Source organism: Pristiophorus japonicus, chromosome 9, assembly GCF_044704955.1.
Source record: "Pristiophorus japonicus isolate sPriJap1 chromosome 9, sPriJap1.hap1, whole genome shotgun sequence".
NCBI lineage: Eukaryota > Metazoa > Chordata > Chondrichthyes > Pristiophoridae > Pristiophorus > Pristiophorus japonicus.
In genome coordinates, this window is record NC_091985.1 from 74604386 (window position 1) to 74629076 (window position 24691).

Here is a 24691-nt window from a genome sequence, read left to right on the forward strand (position 1 = left end):
ACAAGTTGCATACAAAACACTAGACTAAGACAAAACAAACATGTAGCTATACAATGATACTCCGACATGAGTAAAATATAACATTAAAAGCACAAGTAACTTTACTTACCATCCACAAATAAAGCCAGTATTAAATGGTGATAAATTAATATATATTCTCATGTAGTGAATTAAGGTTGTTACTGGTTATGAAACTGTTCCTAAAATATATCCTACATATACATGCTTAAAATTTTGAAATTTTAGAACACAAAATTAAGCTACATGAAGAAAGCTGACCGTTCCAAAATCACTGAACATTCATAGACTTGTCTGAATTATTAAAATTATTACCTTTTGGGGTGGTGTTATAGGACAGGATAACCAACTCAAAAAAGTAACTTAAGAGACAATAGGGCAGTTGCTGATATTTTATAGAAAACTGAATCAATAGTGGGGTTAGTAGAATAGTTTATAAATGAAATAATATACAAAAGTATCCCAGTTTCGTTCTATCATTGATGAGGATCTTTTCACTCTTAACAGTTTTGTAATAATTTTACTAAGTTGTGCATCTCACTGCGCCTTGGGACATTTTTTTACATTAAAGTTGCTATATAAATGCAAGTTGTTGTTGTTACTATAAATTTACAGTCACCTTGTCCCTCTAATTTGTCTTACTTTGTGCACTTTACAGTCAGTTTTGGTATTTTCTATTTTGTACCCCCAGAAAATGTACTCTACTGCCACTGGAGGTTTTATAGGATAGAGTACACCTGCAAGTACACTCCAATTTCTACTACTTTGTATCACTGTACTTTGCAATTTTCAGTTTCTTCGGTCACTGCAATTTGTTCCTTGTGTAGTTCCTTTTGTTCTACAAATTTCTTTGTATTCAATGAGCATCTACTTTTTTGTACTTGTTTCCCATCAAGAATATTAAAGCCCATCTTCTTTGGACTGTTTGTTAAAGATGATAGGCGTGATAGAGCTGGTATTGGATCCAGAATTAATGCTGGAGATGAACACGTAGATTCAGCTGGGTGCTGAGGAACACAACGATAATTAATGTCAATACATTAAATTATGTCCCATAATGTGAGCAGGCATCTCTAATCACTTTCTGATTATTAGGAGGGAGTGCAATCAGACAGGTGAAAACATAAATAAAGCAGCAAGTGACAATATGCATTAGTCGATAAGATAGACAGGAAAAAAAATGCTAGTCCCATATTTGCATTTGCAGTTACAGTTGTGCTATACACTAAAGGATTTAATTATTAACAAGTGTACTGTTAAGGACAAGCTTTGACAAATGATTGTCCAATATTTCATGGTAATTCTGCAGCAAGCTGCTAAAGATCTATCATTGTTGCAGAATCTAGGATAATTAGTCTATGAATGAAGTCCAGAAAAAAAAGGAGGGATAAAATATAATGAATGATTTATTTAACTAGACACAAAACCTAGATTGAATGGAAGTGCAATGAAATTAGATTAGATAAAAATGTACAAATGAACTACCATTTCAACTGTTTTGATATAAAGACAAAGGGGTGAAGTTAAACCCCCAAAAACAGGTGGGTTTGGGGTCAGGTCAGATGTTAAAATCTCAATCCAGACCCCAACCTGCCCACTTCAGTGTTTAACGGAGGCAGATTGGCAATTTAAATATTTTTAATAAGTTTGCAGCCTCTGACTTAACCTGCTTTGCAGGTTGAACAGTGGCTGGCTAGGTTTCCCAGGCCTCGGGAAACCCAGCAGCTGAAGGGAGGAGAGGACAGTTTCGGGGAGAAGACAAGTGCCTTTACAGCACTACTTGTGGGCCAGAAGGAGGAGTGCTTTCTTCACACTATCAGTGGGTCAACATTTCTACATCAATGATATCATCATAGGAAGCATTACACCTGCTGATTAATATTACCTGCTGTGCATGGCTGCCTTCTGCTGTCGTCTCTGAATTCTTACAAGTTTGCGCAATTCCCTTATGTTGCGTCTGCCTATGGGGAGATATCCTGCTCTGAGCTGCAAGGTCAGAACTAGCCCTGTTGAGTAAGGTTGTCCTGCGCAATACGTAGGGACTAAGTGATATAGAAGGAATGTCTGCAAAACCTGAAAGAAGAAAATACGAATATCATCAGATGTAATCATACTGCGAATGTAGTACTGAATTAGAAAAACTTTTATCAGTGTCAATATTTGTTCAACCTGGACATACCCAACAACCCAAAGTAAACTAATCTTCACCCAAGGTCTAACATGGGTTTTGTCAGTCTCAAGCGAACTAGAAACATGGCTGATTTTTCCCATGGACAGAAGTCAATTGCAGCATCAATGCTAGATCAACTCAGCAGATTATTTTCCAAGTTTCAGTGATTGATAAAACCTCAGAAGTAAATGTGTATTTACAATGACCTCAATCTTTTGATTTTAGTTCTTAGTTGATAGAATAAACTCACCCTTTTTAACTATGTGTGGAAGACCCTCTGGTTCATATGAAGTTGCATCTTGTGCAGCTGACTTTAAAAGGATCTTATGCACTTCACCACTTCTGGTTCTCTTTGAAGAATTCTGCAGAGCTTCTAATTTCAATTCATCTTGCTCCTCCTTAGATTCAGTTCCTCTAACTCTCTTTGTGGTAAGCTTAGACTGACTATCCGAGGACTTTTTGTGACTTTTGCTCACAGCCAATTCCAATGGAGAATCCAAGTTCAGTCCTGCAATACTGCTCACATCTGAAGACTTCAGACGTTTTTGCTGACTGGTGGACTGACCAGGTGACTTCTTTTCACACTTTTTGTGCACAGCTGATTTCAATGCAACAACCTGTTCTGCAACACTGTTCGCATCCTGAAAATTCAGCTGTTGCAAGTTATTGTTCAACAAAACAACCCTACTCTTTAAAATGTCATTTTCCTCTTCTAGTTTGTGGGTGCTTTTGATCAGGTTCCAATATTTCTCCATATTTTCATCAGCTTCTTTTGTTTTTTCCTCCAATGACTCTTTTAGTTCCTCCATCTCAGCGCTTAGTTCTTCTATCTGTGAATCTGGACCTACTAATGTAATAAAGTGGAAGATGTTAAAATTAATTACGAATCTCTGAAATCTTTGCACAGGCTGGATTAATACAGGTTAATAAAAACATTTTTTGTATTTTACAACTACTTTTAAATGTGATTTTTTTTCCACTTGAATTTTCTCATACTCACCACCCAATCAGTAAACAGGATAAACCCACTTAAATCATAGAATCATAGAAATTTACAGCACGAAAGCAGGCCATTTCGGACCATCGTGTCCGTGCCGGTCGACCAAGAACTATCTAGCCTAATCCCATTTTCCAGCTCTTGGTCCGTAGCCCGGTAGGTTATGGCACTTTAAGTGCATATCCAAGTATTTTGTTTAAATGTGATGAGGGTTTCTGCCTCTACCATTCTTTCAGGCAGTGAGTTCCAGACCCCCACCACCCTCTGGGTGAAGAAATTTCCCCTCATAGCTCCTCTAAATCTCCCCCCAATTACTTTAAATCTATGCCCCCTGGTTATTGACTCCTCTGCCAAGGGAAACAGGTCCTTCCTATCCACTCTATCCAGGCCCCTCAAAATTTTATACATCTCAATAATGTCTCCCCTCAGCCTCCTCTGTTCCAAAGACAACAGACCCAGCATCTCCAATCTTTCCTCATAGCCAAAATTCTCCAGTCCAGGCAACATTCTTGCAAATTTCCTCTGCACGCTTTCCAGTGCAATCACATCTTTCCTGTAATGCAGTGACCAGAACTGCACACAGTACTCCAGCTGCGGCCTAACCAGTGTTTTATACAGTTCAAGCATAACCTCTTTGCTCTTGTATTCCATGCCTCGACTAAGCATGTATGCCATATGCCTTCTTAACCACCTTATCTAACCTGGCCTGCTACCTTCAGAGATCTGACTGCATGCCAAGGTCCCTTTGTTCCGCTATACTTTTCAGTGTCATACCATTTAATGTGTATTCCCTTGCCAAATGCATTACCTCACACTTAACCGGATTGAATTCCATTTGCCATTGTTCTGCCCACATGACCAGTACATTGAAATCTTCCTACAGTCCGCGGCTTTCTTCTTCGTTATCAACTACACAGCCGATTTTAGTATCATCTGCAAACTTCTTAATCAAACCCCCAACATTCAAGTCCAAGTCATTTATATATACCAAAAAACGCAAGGAACCCAGTACTGAGCCCTGCGGAACCCCACTGGATACAGCCTTCCAGTCACAAAAACACCCATCAACCATTACCCTTAGCTTCCTGCCTCAGCCAATTTTGGATCCAACTTGCCACTTTGCCCTGGATCCCATGGTCTTTTACTTTCGTGACCAGTCTGCTTTGTGGGACCTTATCAAAAGCTTTGCTAACATCCATATACACTACATCATACGCACTGCCCTCATCGACCCTCCTGGTTACCTCCTCGAAAAATTCAATCAAGTTAGTCAGACACGACCTTCCAGTAACAAATCCATGCTGACTGTCCTTGATTAATCCTCGTCTTTCCAAATGAAGATTTATCCTGTCCCTCAGGATTTTTTCCAATAATTTTCCCACCACGGAGGTTAAGCTGACTGGCCTGTACTTACTCAGTCTATCCCTTTCTCCCTTTTTAAACAAAGGTACAATATTAGCAGTCCTTCAATCTTCTGGCACCACACTTATAGCCAGGGAGGACTGGAAAATGATGGTCAGAGCCTCTGCTATTTCCTATTTTGCTCCTGTTAACAGCTTGAGATACATTTCATCTGGGCCTGGGGATTTATCCACTTCCAAAGCTGCTAAGCACCTTAATACTTCCTCTCTCACTATGTTTATCTCATCCAATATCTCACACTCATCCTTCCTCATTGCAAAGTGTGCATCGCCCCTCTCTTTTGTGAGAACAGATGCAAAGTATTCATTAAGAATCATACCCACGTCTTCTGCCTCCACACACAGATTTCCATTTATGGTCTCTAATAGGCCCCACTTTCTCTAGTTATCCTCTTGCTTTTAATGTATTTATAAAACATCTTTGGGTTTTCCCTGATTTTACTTGCCAACATTCTTTCATGCTCTCTCTTTGCTTTCCTGATATCTTTTTTAAATTGCACCCCTGCACTTCTTATACTCGAGAATTTCTGCAGTATTGAGTTCTTCGTATCTGTCCTAAGCCTCCCTTTTTTTTTTCTTTATCTTACCCCGTTTATCCCTTGACATCCAGAGGGCTCTAGATTTGTTAGCCCCACCCTTTTCTTTTTAAGGGAACATACTTGCTCTGTACCCTCAGGATCTCCTCCTTGAATGTCTCTCACTGCTCTAACACTGATTTACCATCAAATAGCCGCTTCCAGTTCACTTTGGCCAAATCCCATCTCAGCTCAGCAAAATTGGCTTTACCCAAATTGAGAACTTTTATTCCTGGTCCCCCTTTGTCCTTTTCCATAACTATCCTAAACTTCACTGAATTCTGATCACGAGTGCAAAAATGCTCTCCCACTGATACCCCTTCCACATGCCCCATTTCATTCCCGAAAACCAAGTCCAGAACCGCCCCCTGCCTTGTTGGGCTTGTTATATACTGGCTAAAGAAGTTCTCCTGAATGCATTTTAGGATTTCCGCACCCTCTGTACCATTCACACTACTTTTTTAGTTAATATTAGGGTAGTAGAAATCCCCCGCTATTACAGCTCTACAGTTTGTGCACTTTACAATTTAATAATCTGAGACAGTACATTTTAATGATTTGGCACAGTGCTGGTAAAAGATTCTATTTGCAATAATGCACTAGTAAATATATTTATATTTTAAAACTTAAGTTTGGAGAGGAACTGAAGAGAGAAATGCATCTGCATGATGGCACGGACACTAATCAAATGTGACAAAACATGGAAATAAAAATTCAACCTAGTTCTATACATTATTAAAATGATGGTAGTTGAGAATGTACCTAGCGATTGTTATAAAAAGAATAGTTTTGATTAAGTTTTGAGCAGTAAGGTGAAGGATATCAATGCTGATTCATTTCATAACCTTTGGCACTCAGGTTAAAAATACTAACATGACCTGAAAAGTGTATGGGCCCAAATTTGGCCAGTACAAATTACTGGCGCACTCACCAGAGGTGCGCTGCTTTTGTAGAACTCCAAGGGCGCCAAAAATCTTCGGGCCAAGTTTGGCCGCTCCCCAGCCTCTCCTCCATGGTGGCATAGCGTGGCAACTGGATTCAGGGGCGGAACCAGTTCCGGGACCTTTGCACATGCACGCTAGAGTTTTGATCCGGCGGTGGGGAGGAAGTACTTTAATGGCCCTGAAATTCCGGCCTCCCCGGGTCTGTACTGAGATCCTACGGACCCGGGAAGGTATCGGAAATGCCGGTTTCCAGCACGCAATGCGCATGCGCTGGAAACCGGCATTTCCGATCTGTCAATTTTCTGGTTTGAGAGATCGTAGCCAGATCGGGAGCAAAGACATTTTGTAAGTGTAAATTTCCGATATTTACGCTTACAAATGTCCTCAGAAATCTTGCGCCTGAAAAAGCAGGCACATAGCCTACCTTTACAGGCGCAAGGTGTTTTAAAAAACACAAAAACATCTAAAAATAAAGTTACTAAAACATATATTATCATTAAAAACCCTCCCCACAATGGCAAGTTTATTTTAAAAAACTTTTTTTTTTAAATCCGGAAATTATTATTTTTAAGACATTAATAACTTTAATTTAAATGAATATAGTGTAATTATTTTCTATTTTTTTTTTTTATTAGTGTTTTGGGTGTTTGGGGCTGTGTTTTGGGTGCTTCTAAACGCCGTCGCAAAACCCGACCCGAAGCTCCCAACCGGACGCAGAAGACCTTGCCGCCCCATTTCACACCACTCCAGGGCGAGATTCGGAGTGCAAAGGACCCGAAAATCCAGCTCGATATGTTTTCTCTCTCTAATTCAAATGCTGCATTCATCTACTGTCTATTTTACCTAGTTTCTGGCTTTTCTGTTGCTTTGTAAATAGCTCCTCTTGTTGCTGAATGTGTTTCTTCAGTGATTCCTTCTCATGCTCAAGCTGTTTACAGCTTTTCATCCAAAGTAGCAGTTTATTCTGAGCACAGTCCTTGTCTCTTTTTAGCTTAGCAACAGATTTTTGCAATTCATCCACCTAGGAAAAAAAGAGTCGCCATTGGTAAACATCCTTTAACACCGGTTTAGATACTTTTATTTCCCCAAAAAGTATACATTTATATTTTTAACCCATCTTAATAACTCATTCGTGTTTTATTTTAAATTTCAGTGCTTCCCAGACCTCATATAGTCCTTAGAGCAATAAGGAAATTATACCATCCATTTCTATCTATGCCAGACTGTTCTGCATCATCTATCCCCTGGTCTAACAGGCACTGCTTTATTTGGGGTTCCCAGATAGATGTCGGTCACTCATTCTCAGCACAAGACCAAGAGAAATGGGAGGTCTGACCCCTGGTAGATTCCTTTCAAGGAGGGCAGGTCAGATGAAAAGTCCTCTGGTCCTCTAAGGAGGGCTCGAGAACAATAACCCCATTTGATAAAAGCACATCTTATGGAAGTGCAAGAAATGCTACTGGTCTGGATTTTTATAGTTGTCGGAAAGAAAGGCATCCTTCTAAAAATACCACAATAAAATGCATTTAAATTATCAACTAAAATCAAAGCAACAATCAGACATGGCCATAAAAACAGGACTGAAACAACCTTCTAATGAATTACCTGCATGCAAAACCAGTCTTCCCACATATCACCAATTAGGAAATAGTACAGTCTTCCATAGTAGGAAAAAATATTGAGTACAAAACAATGAATTTATCACTGCAACATTAGGAAATAAACATATTCACAATGCATTTAACATTTATTATGCTTATTGTGCAAGCCAAACAGACGAAGATATTGGTCCATAATTTGTGGTCAGCGGCAAAGCAAAGGGGTTCGCCGGTGACCTCGAAGAAAGCTGCCCACAGAGATCTCGCAATCTCTGTGGTGAAAATAAATTATTTTGTTTAAGTCAAACAAGACAACCCAGTCATGTGGAAAAGGGTAGCATTATTATACAGATACAAGTTGTATTAATTTAATGCAGTAAGTCTGACCATAACTGTTGCTCTGTATGCTTTCAAATAAAACACCTTAACATTTCGTATCTGCCCTTCTTTTATCATGTGTTTTCTCGGTCTGTCTTTAAAAAGATCATAGAGGCACATACTTATGACAAGAATATCCAGTTCAGATCACACCCTTAGGTTAGACTATAGTATAATTTGATGTTGGGCAAGATGGGCACATATCTAAACATAAGGCTCTCAATTTGTGTAACATAAAAGCCCTGATCAATTTGATCTGTCCTAACAATGGTCAGTTTACATCAAGAGGACAGTTTTGCGAATAGAAATTGGCATTACATCTGGATTTTACCTTGCAGATGGCATCTTTTAAAGCAACATTTACTTCTTCTTTTGCAGTCTTCAGGTTGTTGATTTCCATATCTTGTGCAGTAAGCTTTTCGTCCTTTACTGCCATTTTTTCTTGGTACGATTGTACTTGAACTTCACGCTAACAAAATAAATACAGTATTTACAAATGGTAAGGAAATATTCATTAAAAATATTTTTTGATCAATATATACAAAGTACTGTGACATAAAAACTGGTGATATTTGATATAGTAAAATAAAAGCAAGCTGTCTAATAAACAGATACAAATTTACACAGTCAAATCTCAACAAATTTCAATGAAAGATTTACACCAGCAGTCTAATTTTGATAATGAACCAATCATAAATATTTATATTCTCACTCAACAGAACGGCTTCTTCAATATCCTATTTAAGAAAGATCTCTCTGGCCTTGGTTTTAAAATGTGCTATTTGTATCTTCTCACTCATTCTCTTTTACATCCACAAGAAAAGGCAGAACGGGCCCTTGATTTAACCTCTCATCCGAAAGATGGCACTTCCGAAAGTGGAGCATTATCTCCGTACTTGCACCGAGGTGTCAGCCTGGATAGGGCTTTAAACTAAAAAATGGGGTGGGGGGGGCGGGGTGAGGGGGAATTTAGAAAGTTAGAGAGAAAGGACAAGGCAATAGTGCAGGGTAGCGATAAGGGTAATGATAACCAGAGTGTGACAAGAATATACAAACACAAGAGTGCACAAGCAAATAGGGTTAGAGCAGTGAAAATGATAATGGTAAAAAGACAAAATTAAAGGCTCTTTATTTGACTGCATGCACATTCATAACAAGATAGATGAATTGATGGCACAAATAGAAATAAATGGGTATGATCAGATAGCCATTACTGAGACGTGGTTGCAAAGTGACCAAGGCTGGGAACTGAATATTCAGGGGTACATGACATTTCAGAAAGAAAGATAGCAGAAAGGAATAGTAGGTGAAGTAGCTTTTAATAAAGGATGTAATCAGTGCCGTAGTGAGGAACGATCTTGGCTCTGAAGATTAAGATGTAGAATCAATTTGGGTGGAGACAAGAAATAGCAAGGGAAAGAAGTCACTGGTAGGAGTAGTCTATAGGCCCCTCAACAGTAGCTACACTATAGGACAGAGTATAAATCAAGAAATAATGGGGGCTTGTATGTGAGGTACTGCAATAATTGGGGCCGACTTTAATCTTTATATATTGGACGAGTTCATATAGAGTGTAGTTGGGACAGTTTCTTAGAATAATACATTGTAGAATCAACCAGGGCACAGGCTATTTTAGATCTGATAATGTGTAATGAGACAGAATTAATCAATGATCTCATAATGAAGGATCCTTTTGGGAAGAGTGATCAAAGCATGGTAGAATTTCATATTCAGTTTGAGGGTGAGAAACTTGTGTCTGAAACAAAGAAAATAGGTGCAAGAGCAGGCCATTCGGCCCTTCGAGCCTACACCACCATTCAATATGATCATGACTGATAATTCAACCTCAGTAAGGGCCACATCTAGCTCCCTTTTGAATATGTCCAACGAACTGGACTCCACAACTTTCTGTGGCAGAGAATTCCACAGGTTCACAACTCTGGGTGAAAAAGTTTCTCCTCATCTCGGTCTTAAATGGCTTACCCCTTATCCTTGGACTGTGTCCCCTGGTTCTGGACTTCCCCAACATCAGGAACATTCTTTCTGCATCTAACCTGTCCAGTCCCGTCAGAATTTTATACCTTTCTATGAGGTCCCCTCTCATTCTTCTAAATTCCAGTGAGTATAAGCCTAGCCGATCCAGTCTTTCCTCAAATCCTACTATCTCGGGAATCAGTCTGGTGAACCTTCGCTGCACTCCCTCAATAGCAAGCACGTCCTTCCTCAGATTAGGAGACCAAAACTGCACACAATACTCACGGTGTGGTCTCACGAAGGCCTGTACAACTACAGCAAGACCTCCCTGCTCCTATACTCAAATCCCCTCGCTATGAAGGCCAGCATGCCATTTGCTTTCTTTACTGCCTGCTGTACCTGCATGCCTACCTTCAATGACTGATGTACCATGACACCCAGTTTCTTAAACCTAAACAAAAAGCAATTACAAAGGTATGAAGACAGAGTTGGCTACAGTGGACTGGTAAAATAAATTAAAAGGTCCAACAGTAGGCAAGGAGTGGCAGACATTTAAGGAGATATTTCATAATTCTCAACAAAGATATATTCCATTAAGAAAGACTACGAGAAGGATGAACCATCCGTGACTAAGGAAGTTGAGGATGGTATCAAATTGAAAGAAAAGGCATACAATGTTGTTAAGATTAGTGGTAGGCTAGAAGACTGGAAAATGTTAGAAACCAACAAAGGATAACTAAATAAATAATAAAGAGGGAGAAAATAAATTATGAGAATAAACGAGCAAGAAATATAAAAAGACATTAAGAGCTTCTACAAGTAGATAAAAAGGAAGAAAAGTGGCTAAAGTAAATGTTGGTCCCTTAGAGAATGACACTGGGGAATTAATAATGGGAAACAAGGAAATAGCAGGGACTTTGAACAAATATTTTGTATCTGTCTTCATGGTAGAAGGCACTAAAAGCATCCCAATTATAGTAGAAAATCAAAACAATCATTATCACTGGAGAAAAAGTACTGGGCAAACTAATAGGACTAATGATTGACAAGGCCCCTGGACCTGATGGCCTGCATCCGAGGGTCTTAAAAGAAGTGGCTGCAGAGATAGTGGATGCATTAGTTGTAATCTTCCAAAATTCCTGAGATTCTGGATTGGAAAACCGCAAATATAACGCTACTATTCAAGAAAGGAGGGAGACAGAAAGCAGGAAACTATAGGCCAGTTAGCCGAACATCTGTTATTGGGAAAATGCTGGAATCCATTATTAAGGAAGTAGTAGCTGGACATTTAGAAAATCATAATAGTCAAGCAGAGTCAGCATGGTTTTATGAAAGGGAAATCATGTTTGACAAATTTGCTGGAGTACTTTGAGGATGTAATGAGCAGGGTGGATAAAAGGGAACCAGTAGATGTAGTGTATTTGAAGGTGACACATAAAAGGTTACTACACAAGATAACAGCTTATGTGTTGGGAGTAACATGGATAGAGGACTGGCTAACTAACAGAAAACAGAGAATCGGGATAAATGTGTCATTTTCATGTTGGCAAACTGTAACTAGTGGGGTACCACAGGGATCAGTGCTAGGGCCTCAAGTATTTACAATTTATATTAATGACTTGGATGAAGGCACTGAGTGTATCGTAGCCAAATTTGCTGACGATACGAAGATAGGTTGGAAAGCAAGCTATGACGAGTACACAAAAAGTCTGCAAAGGGATATAGATAGGTTAAGTGAGTGGGCAAAAATTTGGCAGATAGAGTATAATGTGGGAAAATGTGAGGTTAACCACTTTGGTAGGAGGAATAGAAAACCAAAATATAATTTAAATGGAGAGACTACAGAATGCTGCGGTACAGAAGGATCTAGGTGTCCTCGTACATGAATCAAAAAAAGTTAGCATGCAGGTACAGCAAGTAATTAGAAACATAGAAAATAGGTGCAGGAGTAGGCCATTCGGCCCTTCTAGCCTGCACCGCAAATGGAATGTTGGCCTTTATTGCAAGGGGGTTGGAGTATAAAACTAGGGAAGCCTTGCTACAACTGTACAGTGCGTTGGTGAGACCACACCAAGAGGACTGTGTACAGTTTTAATCTCCTGATTTAAGGAGGGATATACTTATATTGGTGGCAGTTCAGTCACTAGGTTGATTCCTGGGATGAAGGGGTTGTCTTATAAGGAAAGGTTGAGCAGGTTGGGCCTATACTCATTGGAATTTAGAAGAATGAGAGGTGACCTTATTGAAGCATACAAGACTCTGAGGGGACTTGACAGGGTAGATGCTGAGAGAATGTTTACCCTCGTGGGAGAATTTAAAACTAGCGGGCATAGCTTCAGAATAAAAGGTCACCCATTTAAGACGGAGATAAGGTGGAATCTTTGGAATTTTCTACCCCAGAGAGCTGTGGAAGCTGCGGCATTGAATATATTCAAGGTAGAGATAGACGGATTCTTGAACTATAGGGGAGTCAAGGGTTATGGGGAACAGGCAGGAAAGTGGAGGTGAAGCCAAGATCACATCAGCCACGATCGTATTGAACGGGAGAGCAGGTGCGATGGGCCATATGGCCTACTCCTGCTCCTTTTCTTATGTTCTCATGGATTATGTGCTCAAGTCTCTAGAGTGGGGTTTGAACTCACAAACTTCTGAGAGACGAGAGTGATACCACTGAGCCACAGCTGGCATTTTAAATAACAGAGTGCTGGAGAAACAGAGTAATGAAAGATAGGAACACTGACTGTAATGAGAAAGAGCAGAAGGCTCCATAATGTTGATCTGCATCTTATATGAATCATGAATTTATTTTGGGGGTAGCAGGGAGATGTTATTATACATAACTATATGTGGTACCAACCAATCATTCATCTCATTACAGTTTTTAGGACTTTGTTGGTACAGAATGGATTCCACATTTACCTGTACAACAGTCACTACATTCTGAAAGCAATTCACCATGTTGAGCATGGGACATGTGGCTACAAACATTTCTTGTATTTTGGAAAATTTCCATTACTATAAGCAAAACTAATGGTTTGATTTTTGTCCCAGCTCTGGATGAATCTTTTAGCAACCCTGATTTGGTGCAATAATTTACCTGATCCTGTAAATCTTTAAGCACAGCTTGGTGTTCTTCTTGGATGCACTTTAGTCTTTGTTTATGTTCCTCTACTTCCTTCTTCAGTTCATCAATGATCTGCAGTTTATTCTGAAAGTGCCCAACATCCTTTTCCAACTTGTATTTTTCTGAATGAGAGATTTCTAGCTGCAACTAGAGATAAAAGCAATTTAAAAAATGGATACAATCTCATCTGAAATATTATTTTCAATAATAATATTATTTTTCATTATTACATTCAATATTTTTTAATGGACTTTTCATGAAAACAAAGAAAAACACTGGGATGTTTTTCTCCTCTACCCACCTTTGCCACAAAAAAAAGAAATGTTGTTAAATACAAGACTGGTTACAACTAGTTTCCTATTACCCTAATACTTTGCTAACTTATCACAAAAGTATTGCTTTTAAACTTTCCAAAACCCATTCCCACAAACAAAACATCTGTCTACCAATTATAACGGTATAACATTTATTTCCTCTTTGGCTATTTACTTATGACTCGAGACAGTTTTATGTGCAACTGAGTATCGAAGTAGTGCTTTTGTAGATAAATACTGAATGAAGCAGTTACACTAAAATTATATCTAGACTTTTCGCACTTTTTTGTTGATTGAAATAGTGAAAATATTGATCTTTGGTAAATGTCAGATTGCTGGAATTGTCTTATACTGAACCTTTAGGTTTTCTGCCTGACTTTTGAACTCTTCAACTTGTGCTGAAAGCAAATTCCTCTCCGTATCAAATTCCCGCTGTACTTTCAGAATCTTTTCATTGGCTATGGACAAATCATTCTGCTGTTTACGGTTATTCTCGGTCAGATCATTCACCTAAAAGATAACCATTATGGCTGGTTATTAAAATAAAACATAACAATTTGAAGAAGCTTATTGATCATTTTTCCAATATCATATACATCTAATGCAACTATACAAAAGATTAACGTGGAAAAGACAGGCTGTATAAATATCTAAATAATCAGTTTAAGTCACGAGACAATATATTCCTGCTCCCATTCTAAAAAACTGCTAGCCAGAATACATATAAAGCAAATTGCTTAATCTTTAGCCTATGTAGAGAAAGCTATGTTAAACGGGGAGCAAAGAAAATATAGGTGAAACTATTTTACTTCAGTGACCAGGTACACAGGAACATTGGCAGCATCTGTTTTGTCATGTTTATCTGATTTATATGAAGTCAATATAATGCTTTTTTTGCCAACTCAATTTTTAAAAAGCCGAGGCTCAAAACTGTCAATTCTGGTGTCTATATGATGTCAGGGAACAACAAATGTTGTCATGCACCCCCAAAACTCCCTTTACCTGCCATTGGTAATAACATTGAGCCTTCAGCCACCTAGGTCCACTCTCTCAAATTCCCTCCCTAAACTCCCTTGCATCTCTACCCCCTTCTCTTTTAAAACTATCTTTAAAATCCATAACTCAGAGGGGTGTAGGGTATATTTCTCGGCACCTGAATGGTGAGGCCAGAGGCTCCCCACATATTGTGCCTCGGGCCTCATTAAAATGGCCAATTTCTATGTCTGCCTTATTAATCTCTTCCTTTAAGGCTCAACATCAAATAAAACACCTCAACGTTTCATATCTGCCCTTGTTTTATGGTTGTGCTTATTTGTACTGCAAAAATGGCCACTATGCTCCACCCTTTGTCTATCATTGGTTCCCTTGGAGGATAAGCCATAGCCTGACGTTTCACAGGAATGTGTAACTGGAACCGCCTATCCCAAGGTCTCACTTACTTTGCAAATTGTAATTCGATCCACTTTGACTTCCTGAAGTGACAGAGGACAGAGCTCCCCAGAAGACAGCACGGGCCAGCCAAAGTGCCTTACCCCAACCAAGTGCATGCCTCCCCCAGCCAAAATGCCTTACCCCAGTCCAAGTGCATGCCTCCACCAGACGAAGTGCCTTACCCCAGTCCAAGTGCATCCCGCCCCCAAAGTGCCTTACCCCACGCAAGTGTATCCTTCCCCCCACCCCACCATAGATGGGGCAGCCATTGTGTATGGATTGTTAACAGGTTTATTGGGTCTGAAGTGAATAGTGACAGTGTCGTGACTTCTAGCTATCATCCACTTCAATGATGTCCCTTGTAGGGGGTTGGAAGAACATGATCCATCTTCCCTGTTCCCTCTCTCCCCTCTGATCCCCCCCTCCCACCCGTGTCTATCCGCTCCCAGTCTCTCTCTCTCCCCCTCGTTTCTCTCTCTTTCTCCTTCCCCCCAGTCTCCCCCTCCCTCCCTATCGGCCCCCCGACGCTTCTCTGCTCGCCGCCGCTGCCCTCGGCCCCCCGAGAGGGGTCAGGATCGGGAGGGGGGGGGGGGGGTGGGGGGGGGGAAGAGAAGAGAGAGACAGAGTCGGGGGGGGGGGGGGGCAGGGGATTCGGGGCCAGAGCAGGCGAAGAGAGTCGGGGCCTCAGGCCCTGCTTCTCGGCACACGCGGAATGATTCGGGAACTGGGAGAGGCAGAGGTTGACAGAGGGCGGGGCTTGACAGACATGACATGGGGGCGGGGCTTGACAGACACTTGTCTGTCAAAAAAAGTGCAGTACATATAGTTACACTGTTTTCTTGGCCTGTCTTTGAAATGATCACAGAATGCCAGGAATATTCAGTTTAGACCACGCCCTTGGTTTAGGCTATCGTATAATTTGATATTGGACAGCATGGGCACATATCTAAACACAAGGCTCTCAGAATTTATGTAACATAAAAGCCCTGATAAAATTGACCCCGTCCTAACAGTGGTCAGTTTTCATCAAGAGGACAGTGTTGCGGATAGATAATCGGCATACTACCTGGATTTCACTAAGTTTTACCTTGCCGATGGCATCTTTTAAAGCTAGATTTACTTCTTCTTTTGTAGTCTTTAGGTTGTTGATTTCTACATCTTGTGAAGTAAGTTTTTGTTCCTTTACGGCCAATTTTTCTCGATACGATTTTACTTGAACTTCATGCTAACAAAGTAAATACAGCATTTACAAATGGTATGGAAATATTCAATTATTTTTTGGTCAATATGTACAAAGAACTCCGACATAAAAATTGACGATGTTTGATATAGTAAAATAAACAGCTACTTAATTGAAAAAAATCCGATACATTTAAAATCATTAACACGGCCAAATCTTAATGAATGATTTACACCAGCAATCTAATTTTGATAATGATCCAATCATAAATATTTATATTCTTCAACGTCCTATTTAAAAAATCTCTTTCTTTGGTTCTTGGGTTTAAAATGTATTATTTGTACCTTCTAACTCACTCTCACCAACTTAGAGCCTAAATCTTTTGGAGGTGAAATTGGGTTCCCTTGCGCATTCCATTAGCGTCTCCAGGGGAGTCGATAACGGGGCGCAAATGGTTTTGCGACCGGGCACGGTGAGATCAGCGACCCCTGCCATATTCGGCAGGAGTTTTGCGGCAGCGCTACGGCATTGCTTCCCGATCTTCTTCACCCAGAGATTGTGGTGTCATTGCCACCCGCATCACCCTGGTAGTGCCCCAGACCCAAAATTGCATTCTGCCCCCTGTAGCAACGCCGGGCAAAAACACAAACAGCTGCAGGAGTGCATCGGGCCAATTCGGGGGCGATGCATAAAGGAAAGGCGGTCGAGGTAAGTGAAAAAGAAAACTTACCTTCTCTCTTGCAGATTTATTCATGGGTTCCTGTCCACGATCAATCAGCCCGGTACTCTGCTTGAGTGCTGGGCTGATCGTGCGGGATCGCGGCTGCTGCTGTGGAGAAGGTAAGTTGTTTTTCCTTTGCAGAGCGTGCAGCGATGGTCCTTCCCTTTAAAGGAGGAAAGAGCGAGAGGGGAGGGAAGGCAGCACTGCATGGCCCAGTATGCAGCGCTGCTGAACTCACCGCCCTGCTTGCTGCCAATTTCGCTCCAGGAAGGAAGTGGAGCACTTGGTTTAGCACTCTTGGAGCACAAACACCGAATTTTTTTAAAGTTTGAAATGACTAGCATCTGGCGCTAATTTTTCAAACTTTTAAAAGTTAACGCCCCAAATAGGGCGATACCCAATTTCAACCCCTATGTTCCTTGAGGATTCAGAATTCACATCTTCCATATGGAAGCAGCTTGCCTACTTTATATCAGAGAATGGGAATCTCAGCATCACTTTAGGAAACCATTAAAACTGTACACACAAGCCATGTTATTGCCACCAGTTTTTCCAAGAAATACCGCAAACCCAGGACAACCTGAAGCAAGTTCAGATACAAGCTAGAGGTTAACTAAGCAGCCTGTTGTAAGCAGGAGTTGAAACCTCCTCTAACATACTTGACTAAGAAGCAGGGTGACAAGCCAAGAACGGTTATAGCCAACACTTTGAAAACAAATACAAAACAATGGTATCCATTTAGAAAGAAGAGAGCAAGCTTATCTCTGACCCTATCATGATCTCCAGGGAATTTGTAGACCTCTATACTTGGATATAGCTCAAAGTCCCAGGCACAGGAAATACATGACCAGATAATCAGTTTTAATAATGTTGGCCAGGAAATAGAGAGAACCCCCCACTGCTCTTCTTCGAATAGAGTCACGGGATCCTTTTATGCCCACAAGAAAGGGGAGAACGTGCCCTTGATTTAACTTCTCATCCGAAAGATGGCACTTCCTAAAGTGAAGCATTATTTCCATACTGCACTGAGGTGTCGGCCTGGATTATGTGCACAAGTCTCTAGAGTGTGGTTTGAACTCACAAACGTCTGACTTGGAGGCAAGAGTGATGCCACAGCTGGCATTTTAAATATCAGAGTGCTGGAGAAACAGTGTAATGAAAGATAAGAACACGCTGACTGTAATGAGAAAGAGCAGAAGACACCATAATGTCGATCCGCATCTTATATGAGAGTCATGAATTTATATTGGGAGTAGAAGGAAGATGTTATTATACATAACTATGGGGCCAATTTTCATCAAGGCCTCCCACCCAAGTGCCGGCGAGGTACCAGACGGTACTTTCGGCAGGATATTCATCACTGACGTCCCTCGAAAGTCGGCGGGCGGCAAATGGATGATGTACGCCACCAATCTGGGCGGCAGGTCTCATTCTCGGCGGCAGAGGCGCTTGTCGCCCAAGTGCCGCCGAGGATGGAGTCAGGCCCACGGAGGGTCGAAGATCTGGAAAAAAAATTCAGTAGTAAAAAATAAATAAACTATTGGAAGACCTCCAGGGGACCCATGCAGGTAAGTCGCTGTGAATTTTTTTTTTTTAAATGTTCACTTACCTTTTTTTCAGGTTCTTCATACTCACCGTCAGGGCCAGACCAGCCTCCTTGCAGCGGTCCACCCCAGTTCTGCCGCTGAGTCCTGCCCGCATCAATATGGGAGCTGGGGGGGGGGGCGGGAGGTCAGTTGCGCCACTCCACCGTCCGCTGACATCAGCGGGCGGTTCCCAGCGGATCTCCCCTCCCGCCCGCTCCAGGCCACCTCCAAAGTGCCGCTGGGTGGGTCAAGAAGAGTAATGTCGCCAGCAGTGGGCGGTGAGCTCATGAATTTCGGCCCCTATATGTGGTATCAACCAGTCATTCATCTCATTACAGTTTTTAGACTTTGCTGGTACAGAATGGATTCCACATTTGCCTGTATAACAGTCACTACATTCTGAAAGTAATTCACCATGTTAAGCTCTGAGATGATGGTTGAACCTCTCTTATCCGGAACACCCTTATCCGGAACCACCCCTTGGCCGGAACCATTCCCAGCCACTGGGTGGCGCATGCGCAGAGCTCCAACATAAACAAATTGAAGTCTTTCCTCACTGCCAACTCCCGCATTCGCTTGCCTGACCCAGTGAACCACACCCCACTCCCCCATCCCCCACCAATTATCTCTCTGCCGCACACCCAGCCCCAAGCCAGCCAGCCCCGCTATCCCCTTGTTCAGTACCTGTACCATCCAATTTAATGTGATCACTCCTCGTCCGGAAAAATCCCTTATCCGGAACCGGCCAGGTCCCGAGGTTCCGAATAAGGGAGATTCAAACGGTATAAGCAAAACTAATGGTTTAATCTTTGTCCCAGCTCTGGATGAATCTTTTAGCAACCCTGATTTGGTGCAATAATTTACCTGATCCTGTAAATCTTTAAGCACAGCTTGGTGTTCTTCTTGGATGCACTTTAGTCTTTGTTTATGTTCCTCTACTTCCTTCTTCAGTTCATCAATGATCTGCAGTTTATTCTGAAAGTGCCCAACATCCATTTCCAACTTGTATTTTTCTGAATGAGAGATTTCTAGCTGCAACTAGTGATAAAAGCCATTTAAAAATGGATACAATCTCATCTGAAATATTAATTTCAATACTATTTTCCATTATTATATTCAATATTTTTAATGGACTTTTCATGAAAACAAAAAAAACTACGTGATGTTTTTCTCCTCTATCCACCTTTGCCACAAAAAAATTTTGTTCTTGTTAAATACACAACTAGTTTCCTATTACCCTAAAAATATGACTTTGCTAACTTATCACAAAAGTATTGCTTTTGAACTTTCCAAACCCCATTCCTACAAACAAAGCTGTCTACTAATTATAATGGTATAATATTTTTTTCCCCACTTTGATCATTTATTTATGACTCGAGAAGGTTTTATGTGCAATTAAATATTTAAGTAGTTTTTTATTGATAAATACTGAAACGGTTACATTAAAATTATATCTAGACTTTTCGCACTTTTTTGTTGATTGAAATAGTGAAAACATTGATCTTTGGTAAATGTCAGATTGCTGGAATGTTCTTATACTGAACCTTTAAGTTTTCTGTCTGACTTTTGAACTCTTCAACTTGTGCTGAAAGCAAATTCCTCTCCGTATCAAATTCCCGCTGTACTTTCAGAATCTTTTCATTGGCTACAGACAAATCATCCTGCTGTTTACGGTTATTCTCGGTCAGATCATTCACCTAAAAGATCAACATTATGGCTGGTTATTAAAATAAAACATTATAACAATTTGAAGAAGCTTATTGATCATTTTTTCAAGTGTTAATACGTTCATATCATACATTTAATGCAACTATACAAAAGGTTAACTTGGAAAAGACAGCTTGTATGAATATCTAAATAATCGGTTTAATGCACTAGATAATATATTCCTGTTCCCATTCTAAAAAAAGCAGCTACCCAGAATACTTATAAAGCCAATTCCTTAATCTTGGCCAGCCTATGTGGAGAAAGCTATGAGTTAAACAGGGAGCAAGAAAAATATTGTATTTATTTCAGCATTTAAAGCATTTTTTTTTTTACTGCTGTAATACTATTTTCCAGTATTATATTCAATATTTTAATGAACTTTTCATGAAAGCAAAGAAAAAACAATGTGATGTTTTTCCCCTCTACCCACTTTGCCACAAAAACAACTAGCTTCCTATTACCATAAATAAATAGACCCGAGATCTGCAAATTGTTTTAAACTTTCTTTTAAATTGACAAACCTAAGGTGAAATGCCCAGGATATTTGAATGGTAGAGATTAGGTAAATCACAAAAGAGCATTTACACTGAGCCAAGCCTGGGATTTAAAAGCCTTATTGCAGGCAGTAGAGAAGACAGAAAGGTACAGTATTTTTTAAATGGCAATTAAAAACAGAAATGTAGACTTGTGCACATGTTCCTTCTAAAAGAATTGTAAAAATGCATTTGAGGAAGAGTATTAAATATGGATATACTGGTTATGATAAACAGAAGAACCAACAAACCAAAGAGCTAATGTTAAAGTTTTGGTGAAATTTTATACCTGACTATGAAGTGCAGAAGATTGCAACTGAGCAGCTTGTAGCTCATTTTTTAGTTGCTTCTCAGAATTTTCCTTGGTGACTTGCATTGCCCCATGTTTAGCAGACAGATCTTGTGCTGCTTGTTGAGATTCAGCTGCTGCCATCTGCAAGATCTTCATTTCTTTCTTTAAATTCTCCATCTCAATCTGTAAGTTACACATATCTGTTGAATCTTTCTTCTTCAATTGCTCCATATCTGCTATCTGTTGCTGAATCTTCTCTTTCTCTTCTATGTGCTCATCCAACTGCTGTTGAACTACTTGAAGATCTTTACTTAGTATTGTATTTGCAGATTGTAGTTCCACATTTAACCCAGCAGCTTCATGAAGTTGGTTGGACAGCTGTACCTTTTCACATTCCAAACATGAATTTTGATTCAGGTAATTTTTCTCATTTTCTCTCAGTTTTTTCAACTCTTCGTTACAAATTTTCACCCTTTCATTTAAATGGCTAATTTGGGACTGTAGCTCATTAATAGAACTTTCATAAGCCTCTGCCATTTTGAGTTTTTCATTTTCAGTGGCTTTGGAGCTTCTTGACAAATTTGAGCAATGAGTTACTAACTTTTCCTGACTTTGTTGCAGTTGTTTTTCTAGATCTTGTTTCTTGGAGGAATAGGTATTGAGTTCCACAGTCAATAGCTCCAGTTTTTCAGTAATAATTTTCTTCTCCTCCTCCAATATCTCAACCTGTTCCTTTGCAGTTTCAGCTTGCAACACCATGTCCTCCATGTTTTCTTCAGAGGCTTGAAGCTCCCGTTCAAGTGCCTCAATCTTGTCTTGAAGGAAGTCTGCTTTTCGATCACTTACTTTGAGTTTTTCAACCATATGCTGGCTTTTTTTCTGATCTGCTTCAATGCGTACTTTAAGTTTCTCAATGGCATTACGCATTTCAGCTACTTCTGCCTTGGTGGAGTTCAGCCTTGCTGCAACTTGACCTTTTTCCAACAGAGAGGACTCCAAGGATTGGAGTAGTTTCGACTTTTCAAGTTCTACCACATTAAGCTTGTTTTGCATGGCTTCAGTCTGCTCTAGCACGGATAAGTTTTCCTTCTTCAACTGATTCAGTTGCTTCTGGAATTCCTCCCTTCCTTCTGTGACCAACATGGCATTCTTCTCCAAAGATTGGAATTCCTGGATCATGTCTTCCCTTTCCTTTGAAACTTTCTCCATTTGTTCAGCAACAGTTTGTAGCTGACTGGTTAGTTTCTTTACTTCAGCTTCAAGCACCCTGATTGTATTAGCACTGTAGATTTTCTCGGCTTCAAGCTCTTGAACTTTAGCCTTTAATCTTTTACTGGTTTGTTCCAATTCATCATTTGTCTCAGTTAAAGTACTAATCTCCCGAATAACCCCGTTATTTTCTGTTTCAAGCTCAGTCAGTTTTTCTGCCTGAACAGAAATGGCCATTTGACTCGATTCACGTTCCTTTTCCAAAGTATGTTTTCTGATCTGCAATTCGTCCAGGTCGACTTCCATTTCGAGGATATGTTTCTCTAAATTAGCTTTATCAGACTTTGCTCGCTTCAGTTCATTTTTAAGTTCAAGGAACTGCTCATTCCTGTCTCTTTTATCCATCTCTAGGCTCTCCAACACCTTGGTCACATCAGACAATTTAACTTTATCCGCCTGCAACTGTAGGTCCACATTAATGAGTTCTTCCTCCAGATTTTTTGCTTTATCAGCAAGGTTTTGATTTTCAAGAGCAGAGGACTTCAATTCATTACATAACTGGTGCTTCTCCTCTTCAAACAACAGTATTTTCTTTTCTAATTCAGTATAAGCAGTAGCTTTGAAAAACAGCTCTTTCTGTTGGGCATCAAGCCTGGAACGCAAAATCTTCATTTCACTGAGTAGCACTTCAGTTTTTTTCTTATTTTCCTCATCTGGAAGGAGATGCAGAATTTGACCAGACTCCTGTTCCAACTGTACCTGAGAGCCAATAGGGACTTGGTGGGTTGGTTGACATTCCACTGGGACAGTAACTTTCTCATTATCTAAATGTATCTGTTCAACTATGCACTGTTGTTTCGTGTTACTTTCATTCAATTCATCATCAATGTCCTTGCTTATATTCTTAGCATTATCAAAATGCATGGTACATTCGCTGGAAAATACTGGAGTTTCTCCCATTGTGCCAGCTTGCAAACTAGCTTTCTGCTCCCTTTGTACTTGACTGTCAGGGGACACAATTAGACTGTTAACCAATTCCAATTTATCAGTGACCGTAGTCATCTCTCTTTGTTGTTCCTTTGAATCGATATGCTTTAACTGAAAAACAAAAGTAGCTCCAATTAAAACCGATTAGTCTTTTTAAAACAAAAATACACAATTGACAGTTTTAAGTATGCATGGCCAAACTTGATATATGAACACTGTAATGAAATAGCAACATGTAAATAATAAAAACACAGAAAATTATTCAACAAAAACTACATTTCCAGATCATGTTGGAAACATCCTGCCATGTTATGTACTTCTTACATCATTACAGTTGATCAAAAGGTATTTCTATACATATTACATTAGTCTGAATCTCATTTGAGGGGATTTTCAATAGTCAATGCAGGGAGAGCTAAAAATATTTTCACTCATGCTGTTATTCTATAGCTTGCTAAAACAAAACAGAAAGGGGCGTTCACACCCTGATTTGTGTGTTTTCACCACCCCAATGGTTGAGGTCGCCTCTTGAGCAAAAATCTGCTTTGTTTTTTTTTACTTGGATCCAGAAGTCGCTCTTAATGGGGGTGTTGAGTACACTAGAGGGGCGGAGTGACCGCTGATGACATCACCATGGCTCTCCCCCTCACTTAAAACGGTGTGCCAGGCTGCCTGTTGGTGGCCTGGCCGAACCAGGAGGCATAATTGTCGGGCCAAAATAGCAGTCGGCCTACAAAAAATCATGGCGGCAGCAGCAGTAGGTCCTCCCCTTTAAGGGAAGCCTCAGCGCCTTACAGAAGGCCTCAGCCTCACTGGACCACCGGGAAAAAAAAACAGGTTTTGGCACCGCCGGGCAAGCCAATGATTTTTCAGAGCGGAATGTCGCCATCCGGGGGGAGGGGGATTTAGATCGGCGGTGCGCATGGTGTCGCACTTAACACGGATCGACAGCAGCGGAGCAGTGGGGAGAGAGATTGGGGCACCACCGAGAACCTCGGAAGGGCAATTGGGCTATTAGCGGCCATTCCACAAAAAGTCGGCGGCCACTCCACTCTACAGCGTGGCCGCCGTTTTGTAGAGGTAACAGGCTTTAAGGAAAGGGGCAATTTCAGCCCCAAAGAATTTCAGCTCTCCTGATGGCTCAGTGGATACATTGCCTGTATCATAAGGAGGAATATGACAGGCTCCAATTACTATTTTTTCTCGGTAATCTCTGACGGTGTGACAAAAGGAGCACCACAATTGCCCTTGGACTTAACTGGGATAACTTGGGAGGGAAAGTGGAAAAAAGTCACAACTGTGGTTTCGGAATGCCATTTGATAGTCACTGCTGGAAATAAATGTTTGTTTAGTTATGCTGGGTTAGGGTTAGAACCAAGCACAACTGTGATTCCCTCCATGAATCAAAAAATGTTTTTCAAAAGATATGGCATATACTTAATTGAAACAAACTCACACACTATACCATTATGATCCTCCTTTGAACACACGTCACATATTTAAATATTTAGTGACAATATTTTTTTTTATTA

General features: G+C 40.4%; 1 protein-coding gene across 3 annotated transcripts in view; it reads right to left on the minus strand.

Annotated features, from left to right (window-relative positions):
- The window catches only part of cenpf (centromere protein F), a 59907-nt gene continuing 35216 nt past the window's right edge, over positions 1-24691 (minus strand). For 2 of the 3 annotated variants that reach the window (XM_070889462.1, XM_070889463.1), the window contains exons 13-23: positions 20961-23270; positions 19976-20128; positions 19296-19469; positions 16032-16169; positions 13871-14023; positions 13173-13346; positions 8433-8570; positions 6969-7146; positions 2439-3035; positions 1904-2091; positions 1-1025 (exon numbers count right to left, since the gene is read on the minus strand). In XM_070889462.1, the coding sequence (XP_070745563.1) occupies positions 789-1025; positions 1904-2091; positions 2439-3035; positions 6969-7146; positions 8433-8570; positions 13173-13346; positions 13871-14023; positions 16032-16169; positions 19296-19469; positions 19976-20128; positions 20961-23270 (4440 nt within the window). In that variant the 3' untranslated portion in view covers positions 1-788. The remainder of the gene's footprint in view (positions 1026-1903; positions 2092-2438; positions 3036-6968; positions 7147-8432; positions 8571-13172; positions 13347-13870; positions 14024-16031; positions 16170-19295; positions 19470-19975; positions 20129-20960; positions 23271-24691) is intronic. The other variant, XM_070889464.1, reaches the window with a different exon arrangement.